This window comes from Bubalus bubalis, chromosome 3 (assembly GCF_019923935.1).
Source record: "Bubalus bubalis isolate 160015118507 breed Murrah chromosome 3, NDDB_SH_1, whole genome shotgun sequence".
Taxonomy (NCBI): Eukaryota; Metazoa; Chordata; class Mammalia; order Artiodactyla; family Bovidae; genus Bubalus; species Bubalus bubalis.
The window spans coordinates 145,559,701-145,575,484 of NC_059159.1; the positions used below are offsets into that span (position 1 = coordinate 145,559,701).

At 40.3% G+C, this 15,784-nt stretch overlaps 1 protein-coding gene and 1 non-coding gene across 4 annotated transcripts in view; one reads left to right on the forward strand and one right to left on the reverse strand.

Moving 5' to 3' along the window:
* Positions 1–154: 154 nt before the first annotated feature.
* Positions 155–15,784, forward strand: part of LOC102398396 (centromere protein P) — a 236,723-nt gene continuing 221,093 nt past the window's right edge. The window contains exon 1 of one of the 3 annotated variants that reach the window (XM_045165131.1): positions 155–575. In XM_045165131.1, coding sequence (XP_045021066.1) covers positions 298–575 — 278 coding nt within the window. In that variant the 5' untranslated portion in view covers positions 155–297. The remainder of the gene's footprint in view (positions 576–15,784) is intronic. The other 2 variants (XM_044940286.2, XM_006063106.4) reach the window with 2 other exon arrangements.
* LOC112584053 lies at positions 8,790–8,896 on the reverse strand. The gene has a single exon (XR_003108411.1). It is a non-coding gene; the product is annotated as a U6 spliceosomal RNA (small nuclear RNA).

The window sequence follows — 15,784 nt, forward strand, 5'->3', positions numbered from 1 at the left end:
GCGATGACCCCGTCCCCTGCCTCTAAGTCCGCAAAAGACTCCAAACAAAAATTCCCTAATTCATACAGAAGAGGGTTATCACTTTATCTCCTGGATACGGTCGGCGGAAATGAGGAAGGGGAAGAAATACAAAGAAGCTCCCTCTTCAAGGGCTCGCGGAACCGCCTCTTCCGTGACTGGGGCTCCAAGCCGCCACCAGGTCGGGGTGGGTAGCTGCGCCCTTGGGCTTCGAGAGGGATTTCAGCTCTCTTGAAGCGTAAGGACTGCTGGAGGACAGCTGTGGAAAAGTGCGCAGGGATGGCAACTAGCCGGAGACACTTGCGTGACCGAGTTATAGGCGCGGGAATTGCGCGTGGTTCCCTTGCCTCCCCCGCCGAGTTCCGGAATGGTTCGCTCCAGGAGCGCGCGAGGCTTGAAGAGCCAGACCTTGCGCGCTTAAGTCAGGCAGCTTCACGTCAGCACAGCTCCATGGATTCCCAGCGGGCAAAGGCCCGCGCCTTGGAAGCCGAGATCACTGCCTTGAGGCGGGCGTGCATAGAGACACAGGCGCCCGGAGACGACGACTCTCAAGTTCGGTACGTGGCATTCCCCAGACCTGGTGAGGTGGGTGACAGTCTCTTTACTAGAGGCGCCCCGGACCTCCCAACAAACTTTTCCCGAGCACTTGACGTGGGCTGGAACTTATCTGTCTGTAACAACAGGGGTGAAAGTGATAAGTCCACGCATGGACCCCTTTGTAAACATATTACCATATATTATTTAAATCGCAGTCATTTCATTTCAAAGAATTCTCTTTCTCTTACTAGTAACACTCAGGGTGAAAGTCTTGGTTGTCTCCTTAGAAATCTTCCCTTTACTGATGATGAGCAGTATCTAATTGTTCAGTCCCTCAGTCGTGTCCGACTCTTTGCGATCGCATGGACTGCAGCACGCCAGGCTTTCCTGTTCTTCACCAACTCCTGGAGTTGGTTCATACTCATGTCCACTGAGTCAGTGATGCCATCCAGCCATCTCGTCCTCTGTCGTCCCCTTCTTCTCCTGCCTTCAGTCTTTCCCAGCATCACGGTCTTTTCTAATGAGTCAGCTTTCTCATCAGGTGGCCGAAGTATTGGAGCTTCGGCTTCAGCATCAGTCCCTCCAATGAATATTCAGGGTTGATTTCCTTTAGGATTGACTGGTTTGATCTCCTTGCAGTCCAAGGAAGTCTCAAGAGTCTTCTTCCGCACCACAATTCAAAGACATCAGTTCTTCCGCGCTCAGGCTTTTTTATTGTTCAGCTCTCACATCCATACATGACTATTGGAAAAACCATAGCTTTGACTATATGGACCTTTGTAAGCAAAGTGATGTCTCTGCCTTTTAATATGCTGTCTAGGTTTGTCATAGCTTTTCTTCCAAGGAGCAAGTGTCTTTTAATTCCATGGCTACAGTCACTGTGCACAGTGATTTTGGAGCCCAAGAAAATAAAGTCTGTCACAGTTTCCACTGTTTCCCCATCTATTTGCCATGAAGTGATGGGACCGGATGCCAGGATCTTCATTTTCTGAATGTTGAGTTTTAAGCCAGCTTTTTCACTCCTCTCTTTCACCTTCATGAAGAGGCCTTTCAGTTCCTCTTCACTTTCTGCTTTAAGGGTGGTGCCCCCTACATATCTGAGGTTATTGATATTTCTCCTGGCAATCTTGATTCCAGCTTGTGCTTCATCCCACCTGGCATTTCTCATGATATACTCTGCATATAAGTTAAATAAGCAGGGTGACAATATACAGCCTTGACATACTCCTTTCCCAATTTTGAAAATTGTTGTTTTCAAACAACAGTCTGTTGTTTGGTGTCTGGTTTTAACTATTGCTTCTTGACCTGTACAGGTTTCTCAGGAAGCAAGTAAGGTGGTCTGGTGTTCCCATCTCTTGTGAACCACACAGTCAAAGGCTTTAGTGTAGCCAATCAAGCAGAAATAGATGTTTTTCTGGAATTTTCTTGCTTTGTCTATGATCCAATAGATGTTGCCAGTTTGATCTCTGATTCCTCTGCCTTTTCTAAATCCAGCTTGAACATTTGGAAGTTCTCGGTTCACTTACTATTGAAGCCTGGCTTGGAGAATTTTGAGCATTTCCTGGCCAGTGTGTGAAATGAGTGCAATTGTGTGGTAGTTTGAACATTCTTTGAATTGCCCTTCTTTGGAATTGGAATGAAAACTGACCTTTTGCAGTCCTGTGGGCACTGCTGAGTTTTCCATATTTGCTGACACATTGAGTTCAGCACTTTCACAGCATCATCTTTTACGATTTGAAATAGCTCAACTGGAATTCCATCACCTCCACTAGCTTTGTTCGTAGTGATGCTTCCTAAGGCTGACTTGACTTCACACTCCAAGATATATGGCTCTAGGTGACTGATCACACCTTTGTGGTTATCTGGGTCATGAAGATTTTTTTTGCATAGTTCTTCTGTGTTTTCTTGTCACCTTTTCTTAATATCTTCTGCTTCTGTTAGATCTATGCCATTTCTGACCTTTATTGAGCCCATCTTTGTATGAAATGTTCCCTTAGTGTCTCTAATTTTCTTGAAGAGATCTCTGGTCTTTCCCATTCTATTGTTTTCCTCTATTTCTTTGCATTGATCACTGAAGAAGGCTTTCTTATCTCTCCTTGCTATTCTTTGGAATTCTGCATTCAGATGGACATATCTTTGCTTTTCTCCTTTGCTTTTAGCTTCTCTTCTTTTCTCAGCTGTATATAAGGCGTCCTCAGACAACCATTTTGCCTTTTTGCATTTCTTTTTCTTGAGAATGGTTTTGATCATCACCTCTTGTACAGTATTATAAACCTCCATCTATAGTTTTTCAGGCTCTCTGTCTATTAGATCTAATCCCTTGAATCTATTTGTCCCTTCCACTGTGTAATCATAAGGGATTTTATTTAGGTCATACTTGAATGGCCTAGGGGTTTTCTCTACTTTTCAATTTAAGTCTGGATTTTGCAATAAGGAGTTCATGATCTGAGCCACAGTCAGCTCCCCAGTCTTGTTTTTGCTGACTGTATAGAGCTTCTCCATCTTTGGCTGCAAAGAATATAATCAATCTGATTTCAGTATTGACCATCTGGTGATGTCCATGTGTGGAGTCTTCTCTTGTGTCATTGAAAGAGAGTGTTTGCTATGACCAGTGTGTTCTCTTGGCAAAACTCTGTTAGCCTGTGCCCTGCTTAATTTTGTTCTCCAAGGCCAAACTTGCCTGTTACTCCAGGTATCTTGTGACTTCCTCCTTTTGCATTCCAGTTCCCTATGATGAAAAGGACCTGTTTTTTTGGTGTTAGTTCTAGAAGGTCTTGCATAGAACTGTTAACTTCAGCTTCTTCAGCATTAGTGATTGGGACATAGACTTGGATTACTGTGATATTGAATGGTTTGCCTTGGAAATGAACAGATATCATTCTGTCATTTTTGAGATTGCACCTGAGTACTGCATTTCAGACTCTTGTTGACTCTGAGGGCTACTCTATTTCTTCCAAGGTATTCTTGCCCACAGTAGTAGATATAGTGGTCATCTGAATTGAATTCAGCCATTGCTGTCCATTTAGTTCACTGATTCCTAAATTGTTGATGGTTTCTCTTGCCACCTCCTCCTGTTTGACCACTTCCAATTTACTTTGATTCATGAACCTAACATTCCAGGTTCCTATGCGATATTGTTCTTTACAGCATTGAACTTTACTTCTACCACCAAACACATCCACAACTGAGCATTGTTTCAGATTTGGCTCAGCCTTTTTATTTCTTCTGGAACTATTTCTCTGTTCTTCTCTAGTAGTATATTGGGCACCTCTTGACCTGGGGAGTTCATCTTTCAGTGTTATATCTTTTTGCCTTTTCATACTCTTTGTGGGGTTTTCAAGGCAAGAATACTGAAGTAGTCTGCCATTCCCTTCTCCAGTGGACCGCGTTTTGTCAGAACTCTCCACCATGACTTGTCCATCTTGGGTGGCCCTACATAGCATGGCCTATAGTTTCATTGAGTTAGACAAGGTTGTGATCTATGTGATCAGTTTGGTTAGTCTTCTGTGATTTTGGTTGTTTTTCTCTTTATGACTTACTTCGCTCTGTATAACAGGTTCTAGGTTTATCCACCTCACAAGAACTGACTCAAATTTGTTCCCTTTATACTTGAGTAATGTTTCATTGTATGTATGTACCATGTCTTCTTTATCCATTCATCTGTTGCTGGACATCTAGGGTGCTTCCATGTCCTAGCTATTGTAAACAGTGCTGCTCTGAACATTGGGGTGCATGTGTCTTTTTCAGTTATGGTTTTCTCAAGGTATATATCCAATAGGGAGATTGCTGGGTCATGATAGTTTTATTCCTAGTTTTTAAGGAATCTCCATACTCTTCTCCATAGTGGCTGTATCAGATTACATTCCTACCAACTGTGTAAGAGGGTTCCCTTTACTCCACACCCTCTCTAGCATTTATTGCTTGTAGATTTTTTGATGATGGCCATTCTGACTGATGTGAGGTGATACCTCCCCATAGTTTTGATTTGCAGTTCTCTAACAATTAGTGATGTTGAGCATCTTTTCATGTGTTTATTGGCCATCTGTATGTCTTCTTTGAAAAAGTTTGTTTAGGTCTTCTGTCAGTTTTTTGATTGGGTTGTTTGTTTTTCTGATATTGAGCTGTATGAGCTGCTTATATGCTTTTTGGAGATTAATCCTTTGTCAGTTGTTTCTTGTTTGCAATTATTTTCTCATATTCTGAGGGTTGTCTTTTAATCTTGTTTATTGTTTCCTTTGCTGTGGAAAAGCTTTTAATTAGATCCCATTTGTTTATTTTTGGTTTTATTTACATTATTCTAGGAGGTGAGTCAAAGAGGAATTTGCTGTGATTTATGTCAAAGAGTATATTACCTATGTTTTCCTCTAAAAGCTTATAATTTCTGGCCTTACATTTAGTTCTTTAATCCATTTTGAGTTTGTTTTTGTGTATGGTCTTAAGAAGTGTTGTAGTTTCATTCTTCCACATGTAGCTGTCCAGTTTTCCCGTCACTAGTTATTGAAGAAGTTGTCTTTTCTCCATTGTATATTCTTGCCTCCTTTGTCAGAGATAAGGTGCCCATAGGTGCTTGGGTTTATCTCTGAACTTTCTGTCTTGTTCCATTGGTCTCTCTTTCTATTTTTGTGCCAGTACTAGACTGTCTTGATGAATGTTGCTGTGTAGTATAATCTGAAGTCAGCAGGATTGATTACTGCAGCTCCATTTTATTTCTGATGATTGCTTTGGCTATTTGAGGCTTTTTGTGTTTCCATACAAATTGTGGAATTTTTTGTTCCAGTTCTGTGAAAAATAATTTTGTGTTCTAGTTCTGTTGGTAGTTTGATAGGGATTGCATTGAATCTGTAGATTGCATTGAGTAGTATAGTCATTTTCACAATATTCATTCTTCCAGTCCAAGAATATGGTGTATCTCTCCATCTGTTTATGTCATCTTTGATTTCTTTCATCAGTGTTTTATAATTTTCTGCATACTGATCTCTTGTCTGTTTAGGTAGACTGATTTCTAGGTATTTTATACTTTTTGTTGCAATGATGAATGGGATTGTTTCCTTAATTTGTCTTTCTAATTTTTCACTGTTAGTTTATAGGGATGCTGGGAATTTCTGTGTGTATTAATTATATATTCTGTGCTTTTACTAGTAGCTCTAGTAATTCCAGTTGAGCTATTTAAAATTCTGAAAGATGATGCTGTGAAAGTGCTGCACTCAGTATGCCAGCCAATATGGAAAACTCAGCAGTGGCCACAGGACAGGAGATGGTCAGTTTCCATTCCAATCCCAAAGAAGGGCAATTCAAAGACTGTTCAGACTACTGCACAGTTGCATTCATTTCACATGCTAGCAAGGTAATACTCAAAATCCTTCAAGCTAGGCTTCCATTGTACACGAACCGAGAATATCCAGATGTTCACGCTGGATTTAGAAAAGGCAGAGGGGCCAGAAATTAAATTGCCAACATTCATTGGATCATAGAGAAAGCAAGAGAATTCCAGAAAAACATCTATTTCTGCTTCATTGACTACACTAAATCCTTTTACTGTGTGGATCACAACAAACTAGAAAATTCTTAAAGAGGTAGGAATAACTGACCACCTTACCTGCCTCCTGAGAGAAGCCTATATGTAGGTCCAGAAGCAATGGTTAGAATGGGACATGGAACAACAGACTGGTTCAAACTTGGGAAAGGAATCAGTCAAGGCTGTGTACTGTCACCCTGCTTATTTAATTTCTATGCAGAGTACATCATGCAAAATGTAGTCTGGATGAAGCAGAAGCTGTAATCAAGATTGCTGGGAGAAATATCAATAACCTTAGATACGCAGATGATACCACCCTTAAAAAAAAGAGGAACTACAGAGCCTCTTGATGAAAGTGAAAGAGTGAAAAAGCTGGCATAAAACTCAACATTGAAAAAACTAAGATCATGGGATGTGATCCTATCACTTCATTCCAATAGATGGGAAAAAAGTGGAAACAGTGACAGACTTTATTTTCTTGGGCTCCACAATCACTGCGGATGGTGCTTAGCTATGATATTAAAAGACACTTGCAAAAAAAAAAGATAGAAAAGATACTTCTCCTTGGAAGAAAAGATATGACAGAGCTAGACAGAATATTAAAAAGCAGAGACAGCTGTTTGCCTACAAAGGTTTGCACAGTCAAAGCTGTGATTTTTCCAGTAGTCATATATGGATATGAGCATTGATCATAAAGAAGACTGAGCACTGAAGAATAAGTGTCTTCAAACTGTAGTGCTGGAGAAGGAAGACTCTTGAGAGTCCCTTGGACTGCAAAGAGATCACACCAGTCAATCCTAAAGGAAATCAACTCTGAATATTCACTGGAAGGAATGATGCTGAAGCTGAAGCTTCAATACTTTGGCCACCCGATGTAAAGAACCAACTCATTGGAAAAGACCCTGATGCTGGGAAAGATTGAGGGCAGGAGGAGAAGGGGGTGACAGGATGAGATGGTTAGAAGGCATCATCAACTCAATGAACATGAGTTTGAGCAAACTCCGGGAGATGGTGAAGGACAGGGAAACCTGGTGTGCTGCAGTTCATGGGGTCTCAGAGTTGGACATGACTGAGCAACTGAGCAGCAACTAGTAATTTTCTGGTGGCATCCTTAGAGTTTGCATATCATCTGCAAACAGTGAAAGTTTTACTTCTTCTTTTCCAATCTGGACTCCTTTAATTTCTTTTTCTTTCCTGATTTCTATGACTAGGACTTCCAAAACTATGTTGAATAATAGTGGTGAGAGTGGGCACCCCTGTTTCTGATCTTAGAGGAAATGCTTTCAGTTTTTCACCTTTCAGAAAAATGTTCGCTGTGGGTTTGATGTATATGGCCTTTATGATGTTGAGGTATATCTTTCTGTGCCTATTTTCTGGAGAATTTTCATCATAAATGGGTGTTTAATTCTTTCAAAACTTTCTCTGCATCTGTTGATGTAATCATATGGTTTTTATCTTTCAGTTTGTTAATATAGTGTATCACATTGATTTATTATGTATATTGATGAATTCTTGCATGCTCAGGATAAAGCCCTCTTGATCATGCTGTATAATCTTTTAATGTCTTGTTGGATTCTGTTCACTAGACTTTTGTTGAGGGTTTTTGCATCTATGTTCATCAGTGATATTGGCCTATAATTTTCTTGTGGTGTCTTTGTCTAGTTTTGGTATTAGGGTGATGGTCCAGTACTCTTGCCTGGAAAAATCCCATGGGCGGAGGAGTCTGGTAGGCTGCAGTCCATGGGGTCGCTAAGAGTCGGACACGACTGAGCGACTTCACTTTCACTTTTCACTTTCATGCATTGGAGAAGGAAATGGCAACCCACTCCAGTGTTCTTGCCTGGAGAATCCCAGGGACGGAGGAGCCTGGTAAGCTGCCGTCTATGGGGTCGCACAGAGTCGGACACGACTGAAGTGACTAAGCAGCAGCAGTAGCAGCAGCCTTGTAGAATGGGTTGGGAATTTTCCTTCCTCTGCAATTTTCTAGAAGGATTTAAGCAGGATATATGTTAGCTCTTCTCTAAACTTTTGGTAGAATTAGGTGAGCTTTTTGAATTCATGTCACTCGTCAAATATCAACATTTTTCACCATTATTTCTTCAAATAGTCTCTCTTCCCCTTTTCCTCTTGCTTTTCCTCTGGTACTTCCACGATGCATACATTGGTCCTTATGGTTGTGTCCCCGCTAGTCCCTTGGGCTGTGTTCGCTTTTCTTCAGTGTTTTACTTCCTGTTCCTCAATCTCCATATCCATTATCTTCTCTTCAAGTTCACTGATTCATGCTTCTCTACTCTTAAATCTGCATTTGAATTCCTCTAGTGAATTTTTCATTTTATTTATTATAGTTTTCAGCTCCTGAAATTCTTTTGGTTTCTTTTTACACACCATTTTCTTAACTTTCTCCAGATTTTCCTGTATTTCTTTGAGTACCTTTAAGACTTCTATTTTAAAGTCTTTGTCTGATATATCTGCCAATAAGTCTTTTTTTAGGGACAGGTTCATTTGAATATTTTTTTTTCCTTTGAGAGTGCCATACTTTTTTTTTTTTTTTTCTGTATGCTTTGTGATATTTTATTGAAAACTGGACATTTTAATTTAATACTGTAGTAACTCTGGAAATCAGATTCTCCCCCCCTTCCCCAATATTTATACTTTTTTGTTATTGTTTTAACTTTTTTTTTGTTATTTGTGCCTTATACTGTATTGAGCCATATCATTAAAAAACATAGAATGCCTCACGAATTTGTATGTCATCCTTGTGCAAGGGGATTACTAGTCTTCTCTGTATTGTTCCAATTTTAGCATTTGTGCCACCAAAGTGAGCACTAATTATGTCTTTTCTGAGCTTTTCCTTCAGTATGTACATCATTTTCTAATTTTTTCCCATATATTTAGTTGGATTTTTGCATGTCCTAGTCTTTAATGTCTGAATCCTAAAAAGGTAAGATGATGAAGATGGGAAACAAAATGCAGCAGCTCTTTTAGTATCCTTAAAGTTATCTCAGTCAGAGGGTAGGGGCTTGAAACAATAACTCCCCACCTCTTTGTCTGCATCTCTGTAATCAGAAGCAGCAATCAGCAATTGGAGCACATGTACCCAGTATTTGGGGGACAGTCCTTTTTTGCCCACCCTTGCTCCCCTAAGCTGTATGCAAACTGCTCCCAGAATATGTGCACAGCACCCTGCCATGTTTTTCGAGTAGGCATGGGTACTTACTGTACTAAGAGCTGAAATTGCCCCAAATTTATTGTACCTTATTTATTTACCTTTAAGCATTCTCTGTGAAGTTGCAAGCATTCAGCAGTCTCCTGAGTTCTAAAAAAGTTATATTAGACAGATTCTGCCTTGCAATTGCTGTCTGACTGGGGAGTAGATTACTGGTTCTTCCTACTTTGCCATCTTCATAGAATCCTAGAGCATCGACTTTTAAACGGAAGTCTCTGGGTAGATTTGCTTTGAAAGAAAAAAAGCTTCTTGTGAACACCTAGTTTTGAACAAAAAATATATGCTACTAAAGCAAATAATAAACTACAAGACCATAAAGCCTATAATCCCAGTTCATTCAAAATAACATCATTAATTTCAATGGACCAATGGTATTTTGTTCAAAACAAATTACTATTATGAATGAGTCTTTTTTCAGTTCAATTGCTCACTCGTGTCTGACGTTTTGCGACCCTATGGACTGCAGCACACTAGGCTTCCCTGTACATCACCACCTGCCAGAGCTTGCTCAAACTCAGTGTTCATTGAGTCGGTCATGCCATCCAATCATCTCATCCTATGTCGTCCCCTTCTCCTCCTGCCTTCAATCTTCCCCAATATCCGGGTCTTTTCCAAGGAGTCAGTTCTTCACATCAAGTGGCCAAAGTACTGGAGCTTCAGCTTCACCATCAGTCCTTCCAATGAATATTGAACACTGATTTCCTTGGACTTACTGATTGGATCTCCTTGTAGTCCAAGGGACTTTCAAGAGTTTTCTCCTCACCACAGTGCAAGAGCATCAGTTCTTCAGTGCTCAGCTTTCTTATAGTCCAACTCTCACATGCATACATGACTACTGGAAAAACCATAGCTTTGACTGGACAGACCTTTGTTGGCAAAGTAATGTCTCTGCTTTTTAATATGCCGTCTAGGTTGGTCATAGTTTTTCTTCTAAGGAGTAAGCGTCTTGCATTTCATTGCTGTGGTTACCATCTGCAGTGATTTTGGAGCCCCCAAAATAAAGTCTCTCACTGTTTCCATTGTTTCCCCATCAATTTGCCATGAAATGATGGGACTGGATACCATGATCTTAGTTTTTTGAATGTTGAGTTTTAAGCCAGCTTTTTCACTCTCCTCTTTCACTTTCATCAAGAGGCTCTCTAGTTGTGCTTCACTTTCTGCCATAAGGGTGGTGTCATCTGTGTATCTGAGGTTATTGATATTTCTCCCAGCAGTCTTGATTCCTTCTTGTGCTTCATTGAACCCGACATTTTGCATGGTGTACTCTGTATATAAGTTAAATAAGCAGGGTGACAATACACAGCCTTGACGTACTCAATTCCCAATTTTGAAATAGTCTGTTGTTTCATGTCAGGTTCTAACTGTTGCTTCTTGACCTGCACCGATTTCTCAGGAGGCAGGTAAGGTGGCCTGGTATTCCCCATCTCTTGAAGGATTTTCCAAAGTTTGTTGTGATCTGTACAGTCAAAGGCTTTGGTGTAATCAATAAGGCCAAAGTAGATGTTTTTCTGGAACTCTGTTGCTTTTTCAATGATCCAGTGGATGTTGACACTTTGATCTCTGGTTCCTCTGTCTTTTCTAAATCCAGCTTGAACATGTGGAAGTTCATGGTTCACATACTATTGAAGCCTGGCTTGGAGAATTTTGAGCATTACTTTGCTAGCATGTGAGATGAACGCAACTGTGCAGTAGTTTGAGCATTCTTTGGCATTGCCTTTCTTTGGGATTGGAATGAAAACTGACCTTTTGCAATCCTGTGGCCACTGCTTCCAAAGTTTCCAAATTTGCTGGCATATTGAGTGCAGCACTTTGACAGCATCACCTTTTAGGAGTTGAAATAGCTCAACTGGAATTCCATCACCTCCTCTAGCTTTGTTGGTAGTGATGCTTCCTGATGCCCACGTGACTGCTCGTTCCAGGATGTCTGGCTCTAGGTGAGTGATCATGCCATCGTGGTTATCTGGGTCATGAAGATCTTTATTTCTTCTGTGTATTCTTGCCACCTCTTCTAATATCTTCTGCTTCTGTTAGGTCAGTAAGATTTCTTCCATGAAGATCTTTTTTGTATAGTTCTGTGTATTCTTGCCACCTCTTCTTAATATCTTCTGCTTCTGTTAGGTCCATACCATTTCTGTTAGGTCTTTTATTGTGCCCATCTTTGCATGAACTGTTTCCTTGGTATCTCTAATTTTCTTGAAGAGATCTCTAGTCTTTCCCATTCTATTATTTTCCTCTATTTCTATGCATTGATCACTGAGGAAGACTTTCTTATCTCTCCTTGGTATTCTTTGGAATTCTGCATTTAGATGGACATATCTTGCTTTTCTACTTTGCCTTTAGCTTCTCTTCTTTCTCAGCTGTATATAAGGCCTCCTCAGACAACCATTTTGCCTTTTTGCATTTCTTTTTTTGGGTATGGACTTGATCACTGCCTCCTGTACAATGTCATGAACCTCCATCCATAGCTCTTCAGGCCTTCCGTCTATCAGATCTAATCCCTTGAATCTCTTTGTCACTTCCACTGTATAATTGTAAGGGATTTGATTTAGGTCATACCTGAATGGTCTAGTGGTTTTCCCTACTTTCTTCAATTTAAGTCTGAGTTTTTCAATAAGGAATTCATGATCTGAATCCACAGTCAAACCCTGGTCTTGTTTTTGCTGACTGTATAGAGCTTCTCCATCTCCATGTGTAGCTCTTATGTTGTTGGGAGAGTGTGTTTGCTATGACAAGTGCATTCTCTTGGCAAAACTCTGTTAGAAGTGAAAAAGAACTAAAGAGCCTCTTGATGAAAGTGAAAGATGAGAGTCAAAAAGTTGGCTTAAAACTCAACATTCAGAAAAGTAAGATCATGGCATCCAGTCCCATGACTTCATGGCAAATAGATGGGGAAACAATGGGAAAAAAAAAAGAGAGTATTCACTCTCAAATGACATAGTGCTATTTTCCCTTAGAAAAGAAGAGACGCCAAAGGCAAAGAAGAAAGGGAAAGATATACCCATCTGAATGCAGAGTTCTGGAGAATAGTAAGGACAGATAAGAAAGCCTTCTTAGGCGAACAATGCAAAGAAATAGAGGAAAACAATAGAATAGGAAAGCTAGAGCTCTCCAGGGAAATTGAAGATACCAAGGGAACATTTCATGCAAAGGTGGGCCCCTTGAGCCAGACATCCTGGAATGTGAAGTCAAGGGGTCCTTAGGAAAGATTACTATGAACAAAACTAGTGGAGATGCTGGAATTCCAACTGAGCTATTTCACATCCTGTAAGTATGCTGTTAAAGTGCGGTATTCAGCATGTCAGCAAATTTGGAAAACACAGCAGTGGAACAGGACTGGTAAAAATCAGTTTTCTTTCCAATCCCAAAGAAACAGAGTGCCAAAGAATGTTCAAACTACCATACAATTATGCTCATTTCTCATGCTAGCTAAGTGAAAGTCACTCAGTTTTCCAACTCTTTGCAACCCCCTTGGACTGTATCTCCCCAATATCCTCTGTCCATGGGATTCTCCAGAAAAGAATACTGAAGTGAGTAGCTATGCTCTTCTCTGGATTGGTTGCGTAAAAGGATCATTAAATTTCTGGTTAATTTCTCCAGGCCACATACTAGAGTAGTAACCATTCCCTTCTCCAGGAGATCTTCCCAACCCAAGGATCAAACCCAGGTCTCCTGTATTGCTGACGGATTCTTTTCCATCTGAGTCACCAGGGAAGCCCAAGAATACTGGAGTGGGTAGCTTATCCCTTCTTGAAGGGATCTTCCCAACCCAGAAATCAAATCAGAGTCTTCTGCATTGCAGGCAGATTCTTTCCCAACTGAGCTACCAAGGAAGCCCACATGCTAGTGAGGTAATGCTCAAAATCCTTCAAGCTAGGCTTCAGCAGTATGTGAACTGAGAACTTCCCAACATACTGGCTGGATTTAGAAAAGGCAGAGGAACCAGCGATCAAATTGCCAACATTCATTGGATGATAGAAAAAGCAAGAGAATTCCAGAAAAACAGCTACTTCTGCTTGCCAATACACATAGATGTTACGCAGGTTTGATCCCTGGGTCAGGAAGATCCCTTGGAGGAGAGTATGACAACACACTCCAGTATTCTTGCCTGTATAATTCCATGGGCAGAGGAGCCTGATGGTCTATAGTCCATAGGGTTGCAAAGAGTCAGACAGGACTGAAGCAACATAGGACTGGAGCACTCTGCTTCATTAAGTACACAAAAGCCTTTGACTGTGTGGATCACAAGAAACTGGAAAATTTTTAATGACTTGGGAATACCAGACCACTTTTACTTGCCTCCTGAGAAACATGTATATAGGTCAAGAAGCAACAATTAGAACCAGACATGGAACAACAGACTGGTTCAGAATTGGGAAAGGAGTCTGCCAAGGTTGTGTATTGTCACCCTGCTTATTTAACTTAGATGCAGAGTACATCATGCAAAGTGCCAGTCTGGATGAAATACAAGCTGGACTCAAGATTGCTGGGAGAAATATCAGTAACCTGAGATATGCAGATGACACCACCCTTATGATGGAAAGCGAAGAGGAACTGAAGAGCCTCTTGATGAAAGTGAAAGAGGAGAGTGAAGAAGCTGATTTTAAAACTCAGCATTCTAAAAATGAAGATCCTGGCTTCTGGTCCCATCACTTCATGGCAAATAGATGGGAAAACAATGGAAACTGTGAGAGACTTTATTTTCTTAGGCTCCAAAATCACTGTAAACATTGACTGCAACCATGAAATTAAAAGAGGCTTGTTCCTTGGAAGAAAAGATATGACTAACCTAGACAGCATGTTTTAAAGCAGAGACATTACTTAAGTCAGTCCTTAGTATTCATTGGAAGGACAGATTTTATTTTTTCTTGGACTCCAAAATCACTGTGGATGGTGATTGCAGCCATGAAATTAAAAGATGCTTGCTCTTACATAAATCATAGCAAGATCCTTTATGACCCACCTCCTAGAATAATGGAAATAAAAGCAAAAATATATGACTGGTACCTAATTAAACTTAAAAGCTTCTGCACAGCAAAGAAAACTAGAAACAGGGTAAAAAGGCAGCCCTCAAATTGGAAGAAAATCAATATGAAACAACTAACAAAGAATTAATTTCCAAAATATACAAGGCGCTCATACAACTCAATAGCAGAAAAACAAACAACCCAATCAAAGAGTGGGCAAAAGACCTAAATAGGCATTTCTCCAAAAAAGACATACAGATGGCTAATAAACATATGAAGAGGTGCTCAACATCACTCATTATTAGAGAAATGCAAATCAAAACTACAATGACATATTAGTTCAATCCAACATTGGGAAGGACCTTGATGCTGGAAAAGATTGAGGGCAGAAGGAGAAGAGTCTGTTAGAGGATAAGATGGTTGGATGACATCACCAGGTCAATGGCCATTAGTTTGAGCAAACTCTGGGAGATAGTGAAGGACAGGGAAACCTATTGTGCTACAGTCCATTGGGTCACAGAGACTCAGACATGACTGAGCAACTGAAGGATATCAAGTTCAATCTACCTTGCAGATAGAAGAGAGATGATTGGAAGTCTGATTTACAAGTACTGGCCTGAAAGAGCTGAGATTAATCATCAAACATTCTTCTAGAATGAGAGGATGCATATTTCGAAGAGCAGAGGCAAGATTTAGAAGATTTTCTTCTGACGTTGGAGACAAGATGCATGGACAATAAGAGACCCAAGATGCATGGACAATAAGAGACCCAAAATGTAAAATGAGAATCAAGATAATCATGCCCCAGAAGGCAAGGAAAGTATGTTGTAAGACAGTGGAAGTCAACAGTGTAGAAATGTGGCTGAGACCATGATGGCAATAAAGGATTACAAAAAATAAAATATAATTTAATGCAATTATTTGCTGAAATTTTACTCTTTTTCAAGGAAAATAGAGCTACATATTCTTAATGAAGAATATCTGAATACAGTGTTGTTTAGAGATCATGCTGTTTGTTATTCTTCTGGAATTTTTACTCCCATGCTCTTCAATGTCCCAAGAATATCTTTCTTATTATAAAATGCCCTGTGATACTGCACTTGTTTAAGAAGCTAAAGATTTATTATTTCATCATATCTTTTTAAATAGTTTGCAATGTCCTGGGATAGCAGATACTTAGGTTAGAACACTTAAAATATTCCAACCTAAACAGACATTTTAATTCTGTAAAGTATTCGTATTATAATTTATTTTATCAGTTCAGTTCACTCAGTTGTGGCCGACTGTTTGCGATCCCATGGACTGCAGCACTCCAGGCTGCCCTGTATATCACCAACTCCTGGAGGTTACTTAAACTCATGTCCATCAAGTTGGTGATGCCATCTGACCATCTCATCCTCTGTTGGCCCTTTCTCCTCCTGCCTTCTATCTTTCCCAGCATTAGGGTCTTTTCCAGTGAGTCAGGTCTTCGCATCAAGTGCCCAGAGTATTGGCGTTTCAGCTTCAGCATCAGTCCTTCCAATG